Genomic DNA, 15424 nt, shown 5'->3' on the forward strand with positions numbered 1-15424 from the left:
GGAAATAAATACATATATACAGATACTGGTCATTTTCTCTCCAATTTGTTATTTGAGACAAGGTAATTTTTTTCTTGGTAATTTCTTGCTGATTTGAGAGTATATAATAGAATTTATGCATTTCATATGGGGAATGGAAGGCATCCCCTTTTCTTCTCATTGTAGAAACCCCAGGATCATAATATTTAAGAACAGCATTGACAATCAATTGGTGTAATTAGTATTTGGCAACCCTGTTTAGTAGAATCCTTGGACTTGCACCTGGAGTGCAGAGATGGCACTACTGAATGATGCCACTTTTGCATCTTAAAGTGCTACTCTATTTTTATATAATGTCTACCTGTGAGATTCAGCTGCACTTGGATACGCTTACAGCAAGCTCCCTGATGAATTTCTCTGTGTTTGGGGAAAGAAGCTACATCAGTAAATCAAAATTTGCCCCTATTGACCTAGGAAATACAAAGACAACACAATCAACAAACATGTGATCATATTTCCATTTCGGTTGAGGACTAGAGGAACATTTAATCCCAAGCAGAGTGAGAGAGCGGCAGGAGGAAATAAAATGCATACTGACTGAGTTTGTACTGTTTTCTCTTGCGGTTTGCTTTGTAAAATCCAGATGGGAAAGGAATAAGCATTTCTTTCTTTTGCTTTCCCCAGTGTTATCTTTTAAGTGTCTTAGCATCAAAAGAAACACTTAGCTTGAAAGTATATTTTCTTTGCTTAAAGAATGTGGTGTGAGAATGTGTATAAAAGGATGGAGGAAGAGGGTGAGAATTGTGAAAACAAATATTCAGGCCGGGCGCGGTGGCTCAAGCCTGTAATCCCAGCACTTTGGGAGGCCGAGACGGGCAGATCATGAGGTCAGGAGATCGAGACCATCCTGGCTAACACGGTGAAACCCCGTCTGGAGGCGTCACGCTACCTGACTTCAAACTATACTACAAGGCTACAGTAACCAGAACAGCATGGTACTGGTACCAAAACAGAGCTATAGACCAATGGAACAGAACAGAGTCCTCAGAAATAATAACCACACATCTACAGCCATCTGATCTTTGACAAACCTTGAGAGAAACAAGAAATGGGGAAAGGATTCCCCTATTTAATAAATGGGTAGCTGGCGAAAGATTGGCTAGCCATAAGTAAGAAAGCTGAAAGCTGGATCCTTTCCTTACTACTTATACGAAGATTCAATTCAAGATGGATTAGAGAATTTAAATGTTAGACCCTAATACCATAAAAACGCCCTAGAAGAAAATCCTAGGTAGTACCATTCAGGCATAGGCATGGGCAGGTACTTCATGTTCTCAAAACACCAGAAAGGCATACGGCAGCAAAAGCCAAAATTGACAAATGGGACTCTCATTAAACTTAAAGAGCTTCTGGCACAGCAAAAGCACAGACTAACCATCAGAGTGAACAGGCAATCCCTGACAGAATGGGAGAAAATTTTGCGCAATCTACGTCATCTGACAAAGGGCTAAATATCGCAGAATCACAAAGAACTTCAAAGAAATATACAAGAAAAAAACAAACAACCCCATCAAAAGTGGGGAAACGGATATGACACAGAACATTTCTCAAAAGAAGACATTCAGTACAGCCAACAGACACATGAATATGAAATAAATGCCTCTCATCACTCGCCATCAGAGAATGCAATCAACCAAAACCACAATGACGATACCATGCTCACCACCAGTTAGAATGGCCAAGTCAATCTAGAAAATCAGGGAAACAAACAGTTGTTGGAGAGGATGTGGGATAAATAGGAACACTTTTCACTGTTGGTGGGATTGTAAACTAGTTCAACCCATTTGGAAAACAGTATGGCAATTCCTCAAGGATCTAGAACTAGATGTTCCATATGACCAGCCATCCACTACTGGGTATATACCCAAAGGATCTATAAAATTATTCTGACTAACAAAGACACATGCACACGTCATGTTTATTGCAGCACTATTCACAATAGCCAAAGACTTTTGGAATCAACCCAAATGTCCATCTGTGACAGACTGGATTAAGAAAAATGTGGGCCACATCATACACCATTGGAGATACTATGCAGCCATAAAAAAAGGGATGAGTTTGCATCCTTTGTAGGGAGCATGGATGTAGCTGGAAAGCCATCATTCTTAGCAAACTATCACAAGGAAGACGAAAAACCAAACACCGCATGTCTTACTCACTTATAGGTTGGGAACTGAACAAATGGAGATCACTTGGAGTCGACAGTCGAGCAAGGAGGAAACATCACACAACTCCCGAAGAGCCGCCCCTCACACCACCTGCGGCGGGCCGGAGGGGCCGGAGCAGCCGGCAGCGGATTGCATTGGGGAGTCCATATACATGATCCATAACATGCAATGCATGATGTCGCTGACCGGTGACTGGTGCAGCCAAAATGGCACAAAATCTATACATATGTAACCCAAACTGCACACTTATGCACTGACCCTACGACTATCACGGTATAATAAAAAAAATGAAAACAAAAACAACAAAAACAAAGGAAAAGATAAAAAAAAAAACAAAAAACCTACGCCTGGCGATTTGGCGGGTGCCTGATGTCCGTCTCCCTAATACCAGCCTATCGGCGACGACGCTGGAGCAAAAGAGAAAGAATGGCGATACCCAAGAGCGGAGCCTTCGCAAGCTGACGCCTGAGACCTGGCCCGGGCACGCCCACTCCAGCCTGGGAACCCGAGACTTGCCGTGAGAACTCCAAAACACCCAAAAAACCACACAACGAACACACAACAATGATAAAATCATGATAAAAATGATTATTTCCAAGATTTAAGCCAGAACCAATTTACTGGGGAGAGTTACTTATATTGTATGGTTTCTAGAGGGTTGAGCCAAACAATTTGTCCTTCTGTGGTTTTTGTTTTGTCTTTTTGTTTTTGAGACAGGATCTCACTCACTTGCTAAGCCTGGAGAGCAGTGGTGCCATCATTGCTCACTGCAGCCTCTACCTCCCAGGCTCAAGTGGCTGGGACTACAGGCATACACCACCATGCCCAGCTAATTTTTGTATATTATGCAGAGACAGGGATTTCACCATGTTGCCCAGGCTGGTCTCAAACTCCTGAGCTCAAGCGATTGGACCACTTCAGCCTATGAAAGTGCTGGGATTACAGGCGTGAGTCGCCAAGCCCTGCCTGTCCTTTTGATTATTGATTGGGCTGTTTAGAAATGTTAGAAACTGTTGTTAAGTCTGTCAAACAGCTCCTATTACTTCTTCCTTTAGGAACTCAAGATAACAGCCAGATTTTTCTGACAGGCACAATAAAGGTCAACTTTGGTAATGTTCCATTAAAACATGACTACGAAAGTTTTTATACATACGAGGTAATAAGGTAGTTTTAAGGAGTTTTCTTTGAACTGATGCCTTTTATTTTATTTTATTTTATTTTATTTTATTTTATTTTATTTATTGAGACAGGGTCTCACTGTCATTGCTCAGGCTGGAGTGCAGTGGTACAATCTTGCCTTATTGCAGCCTTGACCTCCAAAGCTCAGGTGATCCTCCCAACTCAGCCTCCCAAGTAGCTGGGACTACAGGTACGTGCCACCACATTTGGCTAATTCCCGTATTTTTAGTAGAGCCGAGGTTTCACCATATTGCCTAGGCTGGTCTTGAACTCCTGGGCAGAAGTGATCCACCTGCCTCAGCCTCCCAAAGAGCTAGGATTACAGGTGTGAGCTGCCACACCGGGCCATGAACTCATATCTTTTATTATTCATGGTTAACAAGTCCTGAGAATCCTTTGGAGGAGGTTAGACAGTCTCTTACAGTACCTTTGAAAAATAAAACTTCTAGTCACCTTGAATTACAAAACAATTGTTTGCTAATCAAGCGGAGCCCTGAAACTGGACACCTTCTTCTCTTGAATATTAGCACCCCTCTTAGATTCCAGCAATTGCCCTTGTTCAAGCCAGCACTTGCCAGCAATCAAGTTCTTGGCTCTCTGTCCTAACACGTCTTCCCTCTCGTGTTCACCTTCTGATAGACACATCTGCACTTCAGCCACCACACCAACCTGTCATTGCCATCTCAAATATCATAAAACCTCAATGTTCCTTAAGTGGCTCTTCTGTCTCACCCTCTTCTGGCTACTAGAACTGCATCTGCCACCAGATCATTGACTTTAGCCTGGGAAAGAGTCACTGGGTTCAGGATAAGAGAAAGTGTATCCTGGGCACATGATCCACTTTCTAATGTAATGATTTCATTTCTATTATCCCAGAGGAATGCAGCAGGCGTTCTGACATTTTGTCTACTGGCACCAGAGAAAACAGTGTGTTGCTGTACTAAATGCTCCAGCTGAATTCTGATAGGGTATTAAGAAACTTACTAGGTAGAGAGAGGAATTAATCAGGTTTTTGTATGCCTTAACACGAATACGTACCACCCTTATAAAACAAGTTGACTTTAACTGGCTTTTCCCCCCCACCTCCCCAATAACTTGAACTTCAGAAGATAAAAGTCAACTGGATAGCAGTTTGGCTTTCCTGGAACAAGTTCATAATTATACTTATAATTTGGTCAATGAGTTTTGAAAGATGCCATATCTTCCATAGAGCTCTTATGGATTCTGCAGACATTCATTCATTCATCCATCCATTCATTCATTCATTCATTCATTCATTCATTCATTCATTTTTTGAGACAAGGCTTCACTCTGTCACCCAGGCTGGAGCGCAGTGGTACAATCACTCACAGCTCACTGCAGGCTTGACTTCCCAGGCTCAAAGTATCCTCCCACCTTAGCCTCCTGAGTAGCTGGAACCACAGGTGTGTGCCACCTACAGCAGGCTAATTTTAAAAATTTTTTTGCAGGGAAGGGGTCTCGCTATGTTGCCCAGGCTGGTCTCAAACTCCTGGGCTCAGGCCATCCCCTCACCTCAGCCTCCCAATTTGCTGGGATTACAGACTTGAGCCACCATTCCTGGCCCCCACCTTTTTTTTTTTTTTTTTTTAAAGAGACAATGTCTCACTCTGTCACCCAGGCTGGAGTGCAGTGGCACAATCATAGCTCATTACAGCCTCTGATTCCCGGGATCAAGCTATCCCCCTGCCTCAGCCTTCTGAAGAGCTAGAACTATAGGAATGTACCACCATGCCTAGCTTGCACAGGCATTTAAAAAAGGTATTTACTCTTCCTGCAATATTTATCTTAGAAAAAAATTAAAAGGCATTTACTTGTAGAAGTGGTTGTATATAGTCTACTCTCACCCTAATCCTTCCAAACCTCTCATTTAGCCTGCAGGCATTAGGACACTGACTGTAATTTAAAACTAGGGTGTTTTACAGAAAAGCCTCCAATCCCTCATTCCCAAATTAAAAAGCACCTAGATTTGTTGTCCATGGCCTCACTAACTATGTTTTTTGCTCCAGATTTCTGTTGTGTTCCTGCTGGGATTTGGAGAGATTTGCCCAGAATCTTCAGTTTATTTAATTGGACTTTGGGGAGAAAGGAAGGGTGGGCAGGAGAGGAAGAGATGCTTCACATGACTGGGTAGACCATGGGATGTAGCTTATCTACTAAAAAATTAGTGACATGAAAGTAACGAAACAGGAGGATGGAGCTCTGTGAATTTACAGTTTCTTAAGCTATTATTTCCTTGCCCTCTTCTAAGGTGGGATTAGAAAGGGAAATGCAATGTTAGGACACCTTCCCAAATGACTTCAGAAAAACTTCCCTATCAGGACCCCCCAATGGAGGAAATATACGGGGGTCTATAAGGGCTTGATAGATGAAGTGTGAGAAATTGTTCTCCTGCCACCTGATCTCAGCTGGAAATTCACTGGCTATCTTGCTGACTGAACAAAACAGAGGATAATAGCCTCTGGCTGAAGATTTTATAATTGAAGCTGAGACAGAGTGGGCCATGTGCATGTTTAGAACAGTGATTGCATTGTGAATTACAACAGAAGTCCCACTTGTCAGTCACACAAATGTTGAAGACCATAGAAAGGCATCTGATTTGGAACAGGGAGGACAAAATGGATCTTTCGGTTTTCTTCACTTTGCCCCGAATACAAAGGGACTGATGACTGCTTTGTTCTGGAATAAAGTCTTACATTCCTTTTAAGACCTATCCATCCAGTCATTAAAAGAGAAAGAAAATTCCTGTCTGGAATCACTGCTACCACTTTCTCTCATCAAATGTATTATCTCATCAAAAATTTAAATAATTACATGAATAAGTAAAATACAAGAAAATAAAATATATAGGTCTGATAGACAAAAACAAGGATTTCTGAGAAGCAGATGATTATTTAAAGAAACAGAAGGAAATGGAGTGTAAGTTTAAAGTCCAGCCGCAGTCTTTGTTTGAACCTTGGAGCCCTGGGGTTTCTTCAGTCTTTCATTGATATGTTTAATCAGTTTCTATCCCTACATAAAGAAGTCATAGATAATAGGCAGTAAGAGGTTGAAGTGCTAGGGTGCTTTTCTTTCGGCTCTTACTGGTGGTAACGGAAATTATTAACACTGATGGGGCTGTGCACAGTGGCTCACACCAGTAATCCCAGCACTTTGGGAGGCTGAGGCGGGAGAATCGCTTGAGCCCAGGAATTCCAGATCAGCCTGGGCAACATGGGAAGATCTCATCTCAAAAAAAGTGCTGGGAACAGGAAGTAAGAAATCTTGACTAATTCTGCACCATCTCTAAACAACTCAGTGATTATTTTAACAATCTGTTTTCTAGATTTATAGGATGTACCAATGCCTCTTGGCTATCTAATAAGCATCAGCTCAAAAGGGGTCCCATATCATTCTTCTAATGGCTATCAATTTATAACCACTTGCACAAAAATGAACATTTTCATCTCTTGTTTATAAGCCTTTTAACCACCAGCTCTAAGAAACTCCTGGATATACCAGATACAGAACACCATTTAGTCCCACTCCTGAAATGCTGAAAAGAGAAAAGCAATCATTTTGTTAAAAATAGAAGCCTGTGGGCCGGGCGCGGTGGCTCACGCCTGTAATCCCCAGCACTTTGGGAGGCTGAGGCGGGCGGATCACGAGGTCAGGAGAGCGAGACCATCCTGGCTAACACGATGAAACCCCGTCTCTACTAAAAATACAAAAAATTAGCCGGGCGCCTGTAGGCCCAGCTACTCGGGAGGCTGAGGCAGGAGAATGGCGTGAACCCGGGAGGCGGAGCTTGCAGTGAGCAGAGATCGCGCCACTGCACTCCAGCCTGGGTGACAGAGCGAGATTCTGTCTCAAACAAACAAACAAACAAACAAAAACAAAAAAGATAGAAGCCTGTGGTGGCAGGTGGCGTGGTAACTATGTAAAATTTTGCGGCACAACAGTCAAATTGTATAGTGGAGTCAATCAGGGTTGAGGGGAAAATACAGAAAAGCTTTGGATACATGCTTTTCTATTACAGTTTATCCCAATAAATTATGAACTTATTTGCCTTCTCTACTCCACTGTGAGCAGCTCCGGTTCTGGGGTGGCTTTTTGTATCCTCATTGCCAAGCACAGTGCTTGACACATAATGAGCAGGTTAGAGTCTTTGAAATGAATTCAAAAGCAAACGGCTGAAAGCATATTTTTAAAGACAGTTCTTAATTTGTTCTGATTAAAGCTAAGGACTCTATCCGTAGAAAAATGCATGTATCCATGCACACGAACATATCTCATATAATTTCAAGGCAATCATGGGACATCTGCTTGCTCTGCCCTTTTCATAGACCCCCCAAGAAAACCAGAGATTCCAGATTAACAAATTCCTAGGTTTCAATACATAATCATAGGGAGAAGCTGAGAAAGCTTTAGAAATGTTCTCCATCGCCAATTTTTTTTTCAAAAAACATGTTTCTTTCATCTACCTCATGCAGAAACTCTCAGTATACTAAGGAAAAGGACTCTCATGTAGAAATCTGCCCCCCGCAGGTGTAGAAATAACTTATCTGTATAGTTTTGGTTTATTTACAAATTAGGTATTTTGCAGTTATCATAGAAAAAGGCATCTTTGTAACAAAAGATAATTTTAAAGAAGGTATATTTATTTAACAAACATGTATGAAGTATTCATTAGCAATCCAGGACTGTGGAGGGAAGGGGACAGAAACAAGCCTCGAAGAGATCACAATATGCTGGAGTGCATGCATGACACCCTGGGTATCTGAATCAGATGTTTGCCTCTGTGTGTGTGATGAAGACAGTAGTGAGTGGAATGGACAGAAAATGTAAATTCTGTAAGGGAAGAAAACGAACTTTTACGCATTCTATAACAGTCTTTTGCTTTATTATGGTCATATACAACTGTTAGTCTCCCATCCTCAGTTCCCAGATACCCACCAGAAAACTGGTAATTAACCTCTGGATAAACTTTCAGTGATTACAGATGAGGAGCAAGGCAACCTTAAGCCATAAACAATATTCCTGCAGTATGGGGGAGCCACAATCATCTGAATGCCAGTTTTCAGAGCCAGCCGGTGAACGTTTCATCTGAGGGATGTTTTCCCGACGATCATCTTATCATTATCACATCTTAAAAGCTGGAGAAGCCCTCAAAGCCAATTTCGCACAAATGTCAACTCAAGGAAGGAATGCCCTCTGTAACACTCCTGGCAGCTACAGGCTTTTCACAGCAGCAGAATGTATTTTTAACCAACAAAAATTATTAGAAACAGCTTCCTCATGCTGAACTAAATCCTCCTCCTATTTTCCAACCATTTCTCTAATGGAATTTAATTGTTTCCATTTGATTTCTGAAGCAATACAGAATTAGCCTATTCTCTCTCCCATTTCCTTCAAGAATTTGAAAACAATTATCATCTGTATTTCTGAATTATCTCCAGACTGAACTTCCCTAATTCTTTTTTGTATTTCTTTTGAGAAGTATTTTCAAATTTATCACCATCTCGTTTCTGCTCCTGCAAACACTGTAATACTTGGCCAAAGTCTGCTTAAAATGTGATACCTAGAAAGGAACACAATATTCCAATAGTGATTGATATTACACTGGAGTTCAGGGGGATTATTCTTTTGATCTGGGCACATACTTCTATCAACACACTCTTAAAAAGCCTTAGTTCTCGCTTCCCGTCCCCCTCCCCAGGTGTGCTGTCCTATGAGCTGACATGGGAATTTGGCCAAATCAAACTGCCAACTCTTTTTTCCTGAATACTATCAAGTCAGTCTTCCCCTTCTTTTACCTGGGTAATGGAATGTGTCTAATTTCATTTTGAGCCTGTCTCCACATTGAAATAATTCTAAATATTATTTTTTTTTTACTTTTGAGACAGAGTTTCACTTTGTTGCCCAGGCTGGAGTGAAGTGGCACAATGTCAGCTCACTGCAACCTCCACCTCCTGGGTTCAAGCGATTCTTCTGCCTCAGCCTCCCGAGTAGCTGGGACTACAGACATGCACCACAACACCTGGCTAATTTTTTTATTTTTTAGTAGAGACGGGGTTTTGCCATGTTGGCCAAGCTGGTCTTGAACTCCTGACCTCAGGTGATCCACCCACCTTGGCTTCCCAAAGTGCTGGGATTACAGGCGTGAGCCACCTTGCCCGGCCAAAATAGTTTTAAATATTAATAACATCATCATACTTAATAATTCCAGCCCTATTATCTGTAAATTTGATACTTTTATGGTTTTTTTCATTTTTAGCCAAATGACTTGAAATTACCCCCAGTTTAACGTTAATCATTATGCAACTATCTCAGACTGTTTCAATAGCTAGGAATCCATCTGGATAACTATTATCCAGTCACATTCTCCATCTTAGCCACAAAGATATCAACAGCAATGCGTGTCTTGCTGGACTCAATGAACAAACTATTTCTAGCCAGTTTCTCTCATAACAAATGCTAGAGACATTTTATCATGGGAGTACAATTGAGGCGAGCCTCTGGGGTCTATGAAGTATGCAGCTAGTACAGGTTCCAGCTCATGTGAGCCGAACAAGGGAGCCTATTTCCTGTTCACCCCTTCCCCTTGTATCTACATCATGGACTAGATGTGTTGAACCTATATTTTCCCAGGAAAGGGAACTACAAGGCGAATTCAACCAAATAAAAACTCAAGAATCACTCATGGTGTGGTGTGGGGGTGTGTGCGTGGTTGTGCACATTACCTCAATTTTTCAAATTTTGTTTTGTTATAGACTTACAGCATTATTGCGTGCTTGTTGAAAAGGGCTATTTTGGTCTAATATTTACATCTTGTAACCTTTACCTTTTGCCTTGATACAGTTGATACTAGATAATCACTTAGGTGGATCTGTTTCCAGTGGGAAATTTCTCTATTAAAGGTGACTCAAAAAATAAACTTTTTGGACGTTGACTGTTTTTCAAATAACTGAAGGTATATCTGTCTTTTCTTTTCCTGTATTTTACTTTAAGACAGGGTCTCTGTCACCCAGGCTGGAGTGCAGTGGCGTGATTATGGCTCATGGCTGCCTTGACCTTCTTGGGCTCAAGCAATCCTCCCACCTCAGCCTCCCAAGTAGCTGGGACTACAGGCATGTGCCACCATCCCTAGCTAATTTTTTTAGTTTTTGTAGAGACAGGGTCTGTGTTGCTCAGCCTGGTCTCAAACTCTTGAGCACAAAGGATCCTCCTGCCTCAACCTTCCAAAGTGTTAGGATTACAGGTGTAAGCCACCACATTCGTTTCTTTCTTGCTTTTATTCTCACCACACATTTATAAGAGAAGGCATGTTTAATTTCAATGGGCTATCCAATTTCAGATGGGAGACATCTAACTGTAATGTGTTGATTTGAGGGAAGCAGCTTTGGTCACTGTATCTATTCAAATAAAATGGATTTTCTCTTTTAACATTCTTTGGGAGTTCAGTTAACTATGTTTAAACCCTATTTGAGGACTCGGTATTCGTTATGGACTGAATGTTTGTGCCCTATTCCCTACATTGAAGCCCTAACAGCCAATGTGAAGGGGTTAGGGGGTGGGGCCTTTGTGGGGGGTGACTGGGTTTAGATAAAGTCATGAGGATGGAACTCTCATGATGAGATTCCTGCTCTTGTAAAACAAAGACACTCTAGGGCTTGCTCCCTGCCACTGCTGCCTGCAGAAGTTTCTGAACCTTTATGTTCCACATCCGCCTCCTCTCTTCCCATGGCTCTCTACAGAGCCATTTGTAACATGTCTACCTGACACTTTTGGGGATGTGGTCAGTAAAAGAGGAAGAGGGGCCTCACCACGAACCAAATTTACCAGCATGTGGATTGTGGGACTTCCCAGCTTTCAGAACTGTAAGAAATGTCTGCTTTTGAAGCCACCCAGTCTACATTTTGTTATAGCAACCTGAAGTAAGATGGTATTTTAATGTAAATTTTAATGCAATTTCCTTGGCGCATGGAAAGTTCCACCTGTGTATGATAGAAAATGAATAAATGGTAAATACAAACAAACTGGCCTAGTGGGAAGGCAGGATCTCCACAGACCTATAATTCATACATAAAGGCTAAAGGTAAAATGGTAAAGTAGAAAAGTGCGTCACTGCCTATTACTTAAGGCATTTACAAGTACAATGATCATATCAGTAATTTTTCTTTGAAGAGCTATTTCCTCAATTTTGGTGTCTTCCACAATGCAATTTTCATCTGAAGAGCTACAGATATCCACCTCTCACCTTATTAGCTTTAGAAAGACAAGACCTTGGCATAAGTAGCTCAGGTGATAACTCTTCAAGGCAATTTTTAGTTGTTTAGGTAACATGCAACATTTATACTAGAGGGGGACAAAGTCTGTATCACGTGGCATAACGTCAAGACATTTCTCTTCTCTGCAGCATCGTAAAACTAAACCTTTAGGATCATGCCTACTATCCATTAGCATAAGATGTTTAAGATTTTATCCTTCACAACAGTGCCTGAAAAAAAAAAACAAAAAAACCGAAAGAGGCCTAAATCCCTGGATCAATTACCTGGAGAGACCTTATTATATGTGGCTCAGTCCATAAATCTAAAGTGTACATTTGTCCAATTATAATTTCCATAGTTATCCACCATTTCAAGTATGTCAGTGATATTCTCTGCTCTGAGCTGGAAAAAAAGAACAACTAGACGGATGGCCACATTAAAAAAAACAAAGTAAGTCTTTTCTTTTGAATCACACTAGAGAATTTTTAAAAAGTCCTTTCTTTTGAATTATGCTAGAGAATTTTTTGAGTATTAATTTTTCTGAGACTTAATCTGGCTCTGTTGTCTAGGTGGGAGTGCAATGGCATGATCTCAGCTCGCTACAACCTCTGCCTCCCTGGTTCAAGCTATTTTCCCGCCTCAGCCTCCTGAGTAGCTGGGACTACAGGCACCAGACGTCATGCCCAGCTTTTTGTATTTTTGTAGAGAGGGGGTTTCGCCATGTTGGCCAGGCTGGTCTTGAACTTCTGACCTCAGGTGATCCGCCTGACTTGGCCTCCCAAGGTGCTGGGATTACAGATGTGAGCCACTGCGCCCGGGCTGAGTTTTAATTTTGTGACTGTTCTTTGGTAGATTTTAAATATTAGAGGTAGGCCCTAAATAAAAAGAACACCATGGTGCTTTTCCTGTCATGTATTTCGGTTTTAATGTTAAAGTATGAAAGAAATATGAATTCATTCTCATGGATAATAATATAACTTTATTGTGTGCAGCCTTTCCACATCAATTTAGTTTTTCTGTGTGAAATAAGATTTCAAATGGTAAAGCTGCTGTTAAGGAGACACACTGGAAAAAGCTGAAGAGTTTTTTTTGTCTGAAACTGGAAAACAGAAAAGTCTGGTGGGGGAAAAGATGTGAGAAAACTACTATAGGCTGCAAAGACCACAAAAACAGTTTTAGGGACTAGACGGGGGTGACACCGAGTGAGTGTGGGGAAGAGAAGGGCTGGGCAAATTATCTCAGAATAGAGGGTAGTAGGATTTCAGGTGGATGTTTAAGGTATTTGCTTGGCAGATATAATCTAGGAATCTCCTAGCTCTTGCATTTCCTGCTGTCTGTAATTTTATTATGTAGTATAATAATTTTTTATTTAGCACAAAGTTCACTTGGACTAGAGAATCGAAAGGTGCTAATTTTGTCCCTGGCTAGCAAAGTCATACCTGAGGTATGTACTGGAAAACAACTGGAAGACCTAGGCAGGGTACATTCAAAGTTTTTTTTTTTTTTTTTTTTTTTAATTTTATTACCCTGTCTTGGTTTCCTTTATTGAATAGATTCCTACAGGAAAAATTCTGTGAGTTTACTGGTCTGCTGCAGAATTGGAATTTGGACTCACAATAAAGAGAGTTAAAGATAGATCCAAAGGTTCACTTAAAATAAAAATTACCTGACGGAATAGGCTACTGAAGAGTCTCTTCCCTGTGGTTAAGTTTCATCATACACATAAGGCTTTGGAGCAGCTGTCCTAAAATGCTTCTGTCCAAAACCCATTCCTCTTCTGGAGGTTCTGAACCCTTTATGTTCCACATCCACCTCCTCTCTCTTCCCATGGCTCTCTACAGAGCCATTTGTGACATGTCTACCTGACACTTTTGGGGATGTGGTAAGCAAAAGAGGCAAAGTCCCTAACACTTATTAGAAACACGAAAAGAGAAAAATGTGCTTGGACTTGCTTTAGTATTCTAATTGGCACACATGCCAAAAGACTAATGATCTTGTATGCTGAAGTGGAAATGAGCCTCTCATACAAGCTACGAAATCCTCTAATACAAGATACAAAAACTTATACATTAGACCAGTCTAAATGAAACATAAGTTTTTGATACTCTTGACTGCACTTCAGACGGAAAAGACAAAACTCAAATGGAGGAACGTAATTTAAGTATGGCAGAAAGCTGGGAATCACGTGGCCTGATATACAAAAAATGCACCACTGAGGCATATTCCCCTGGCCTTGAGGTATGCAGGCAAAGGAGAGGTCACACTTTCTTGGGAGACAAAGGATCAAAGTTGACACAGAGCTCCAAGAAAATATTTACCAGAAGAATGTGATGATTCATTTATCAGTCCAGAAATCCCAAGTACAAAACTTCAAGATACAAGAAGGATCAAATTATATCATGTATATGATTCAATTTTAAAATTCTTAGCCCTCTTATATCATATTATCTAGATTATAATAGTAAAAAATCAAGTTACATTCATATGAAACTTTCATAAAAAGAAATCAAATCCAGTTTTATGAAATTTTATAGTACAATTACTTTCTAGTGGGTCTTTTCTTAGGTCACAGTATTTATAACTCCATTTACATCTTTATAATTTTTAAAATTAGAAAACAAAAGGATGTCAATAGAAATCTAAATTTTCATTTGTAAAACTCCCTTCAGTTTCCAGGCCAGTAACACACGGTGATGTCGACTTGTTCTCCAGACATGGATGGCTACCAAGGATCCCCAGTTCACGAAGCATGCAGGCCTCGACTCATTAGGAACGCTTTTTGGTTTGGCTCACGTTTCAAGAAATTGTGGAGCATGTCCATGCCGTCCAGAGATCCCCCAGGTTTCAGGATTAGGTTTCTGTATTTCATTCCAACCTAATAAAACAAAACATCATACCTAATAATTCATGGTTATAGCAATTTTCCAAATCTCTAGATGCAAAAGAGGAAAGGGTAGGGGTGAAGGAAAAAGGACTTTAGCCTTACTCTGTCTTGATGTTTTCTCTTGCTCACAAACAGCTCTGTAGTATTTATTTATTTTGGTAGCTAAGAGATTTGGAGCTTAAAACTTCAGGTCTTCTACACTGTCCTTTATTATGGTCTTGTCTCCTTAGATTCTCGGCAGTGAGCGGACAACATGAACAAACAAACAAAATATAGCCAAATGGAATATACGGCAGGTTCCTATTTGCTGTGCTATCTCTTGTAAATTCAAAAGGGTTAGAAAGCAAGTGTTCAAGAAGGCTACAAATAGCCTTCTGGGTACCCAGAAACAGGAGCATGGCTACTGTCACATGGTTTCTGCGGCTTTTATGACGGGCTCATTCAAAACAACAACAGAACCCTCCTCCTTATGGATGAGAGAAGGAGGGCCGCACGTGTCCCGCAGGGGTGGGCAAGACGTTTTTGTGGGTGCGATGCTGGGAACGAGGACCTTTAGAAAGCTTTCTTTGGGGATGGAGGTCTGGAATTTTAAAACATCACAGTTCCTCTACTTTTATTTACATAAACACAGGAGCAGATAGAGTGAAAGAAAATAGTTGCTATTCAGTATCAGCATTGTTCAATATTTTCACTTCCCTTTCACTGTCCTTTTAAGGAAGCAAGGCAAGACAATTCAATGAAGCATAATTCCAAATATACACATAACAAACAATTCACAGAGCAACACTTAAATTTATATCCATTATATCACTTGATCAACAGGACTTAGTACAAGAAGAGCTAGAGAATTTCCAGCTCTGTCTTATAACAAGATTTTGATTGGTACA

At 40.8% G+C, this 15424-nt stretch overlaps 1 protein-coding gene across 2 annotated transcripts in view; it reads right to left on the bottom strand.

Moving 5' to 3' along the window:
- Positions 1 to 8023: 8023 nt before the first annotated feature.
- Positions 8024 to 15424, bottom strand: part of NLN (neurolysin) — a 106467-nt gene continuing 99066 nt past the window's right edge. The window contains exon 13 of one of the 2 annotated variants that reach the window (XM_017877104.1): positions 8024 to 14528. In XM_017877104.1, coding sequence (XP_017732593.1) covers positions 14394 to 14528 — 135 coding nt within the window. In that variant the 3' untranslated portion in view covers positions 8024 to 14393. The remainder of the gene's footprint in view (positions 14529 to 15424) is intronic. The other variant, XM_017877105.1, reaches the window with a different exon arrangement.

Source organism: Rhinopithecus bieti, unplaced genomic scaffold, assembly GCF_001698545.2.
Source record: "Rhinopithecus bieti isolate Rb0 unplaced genomic scaffold, ASM169854v2 scaffold_10181, whole genome shotgun sequence".
NCBI lineage: Eukaryota > Metazoa > Chordata > Mammalia > Primates > Cercopithecidae > Rhinopithecus > Rhinopithecus bieti.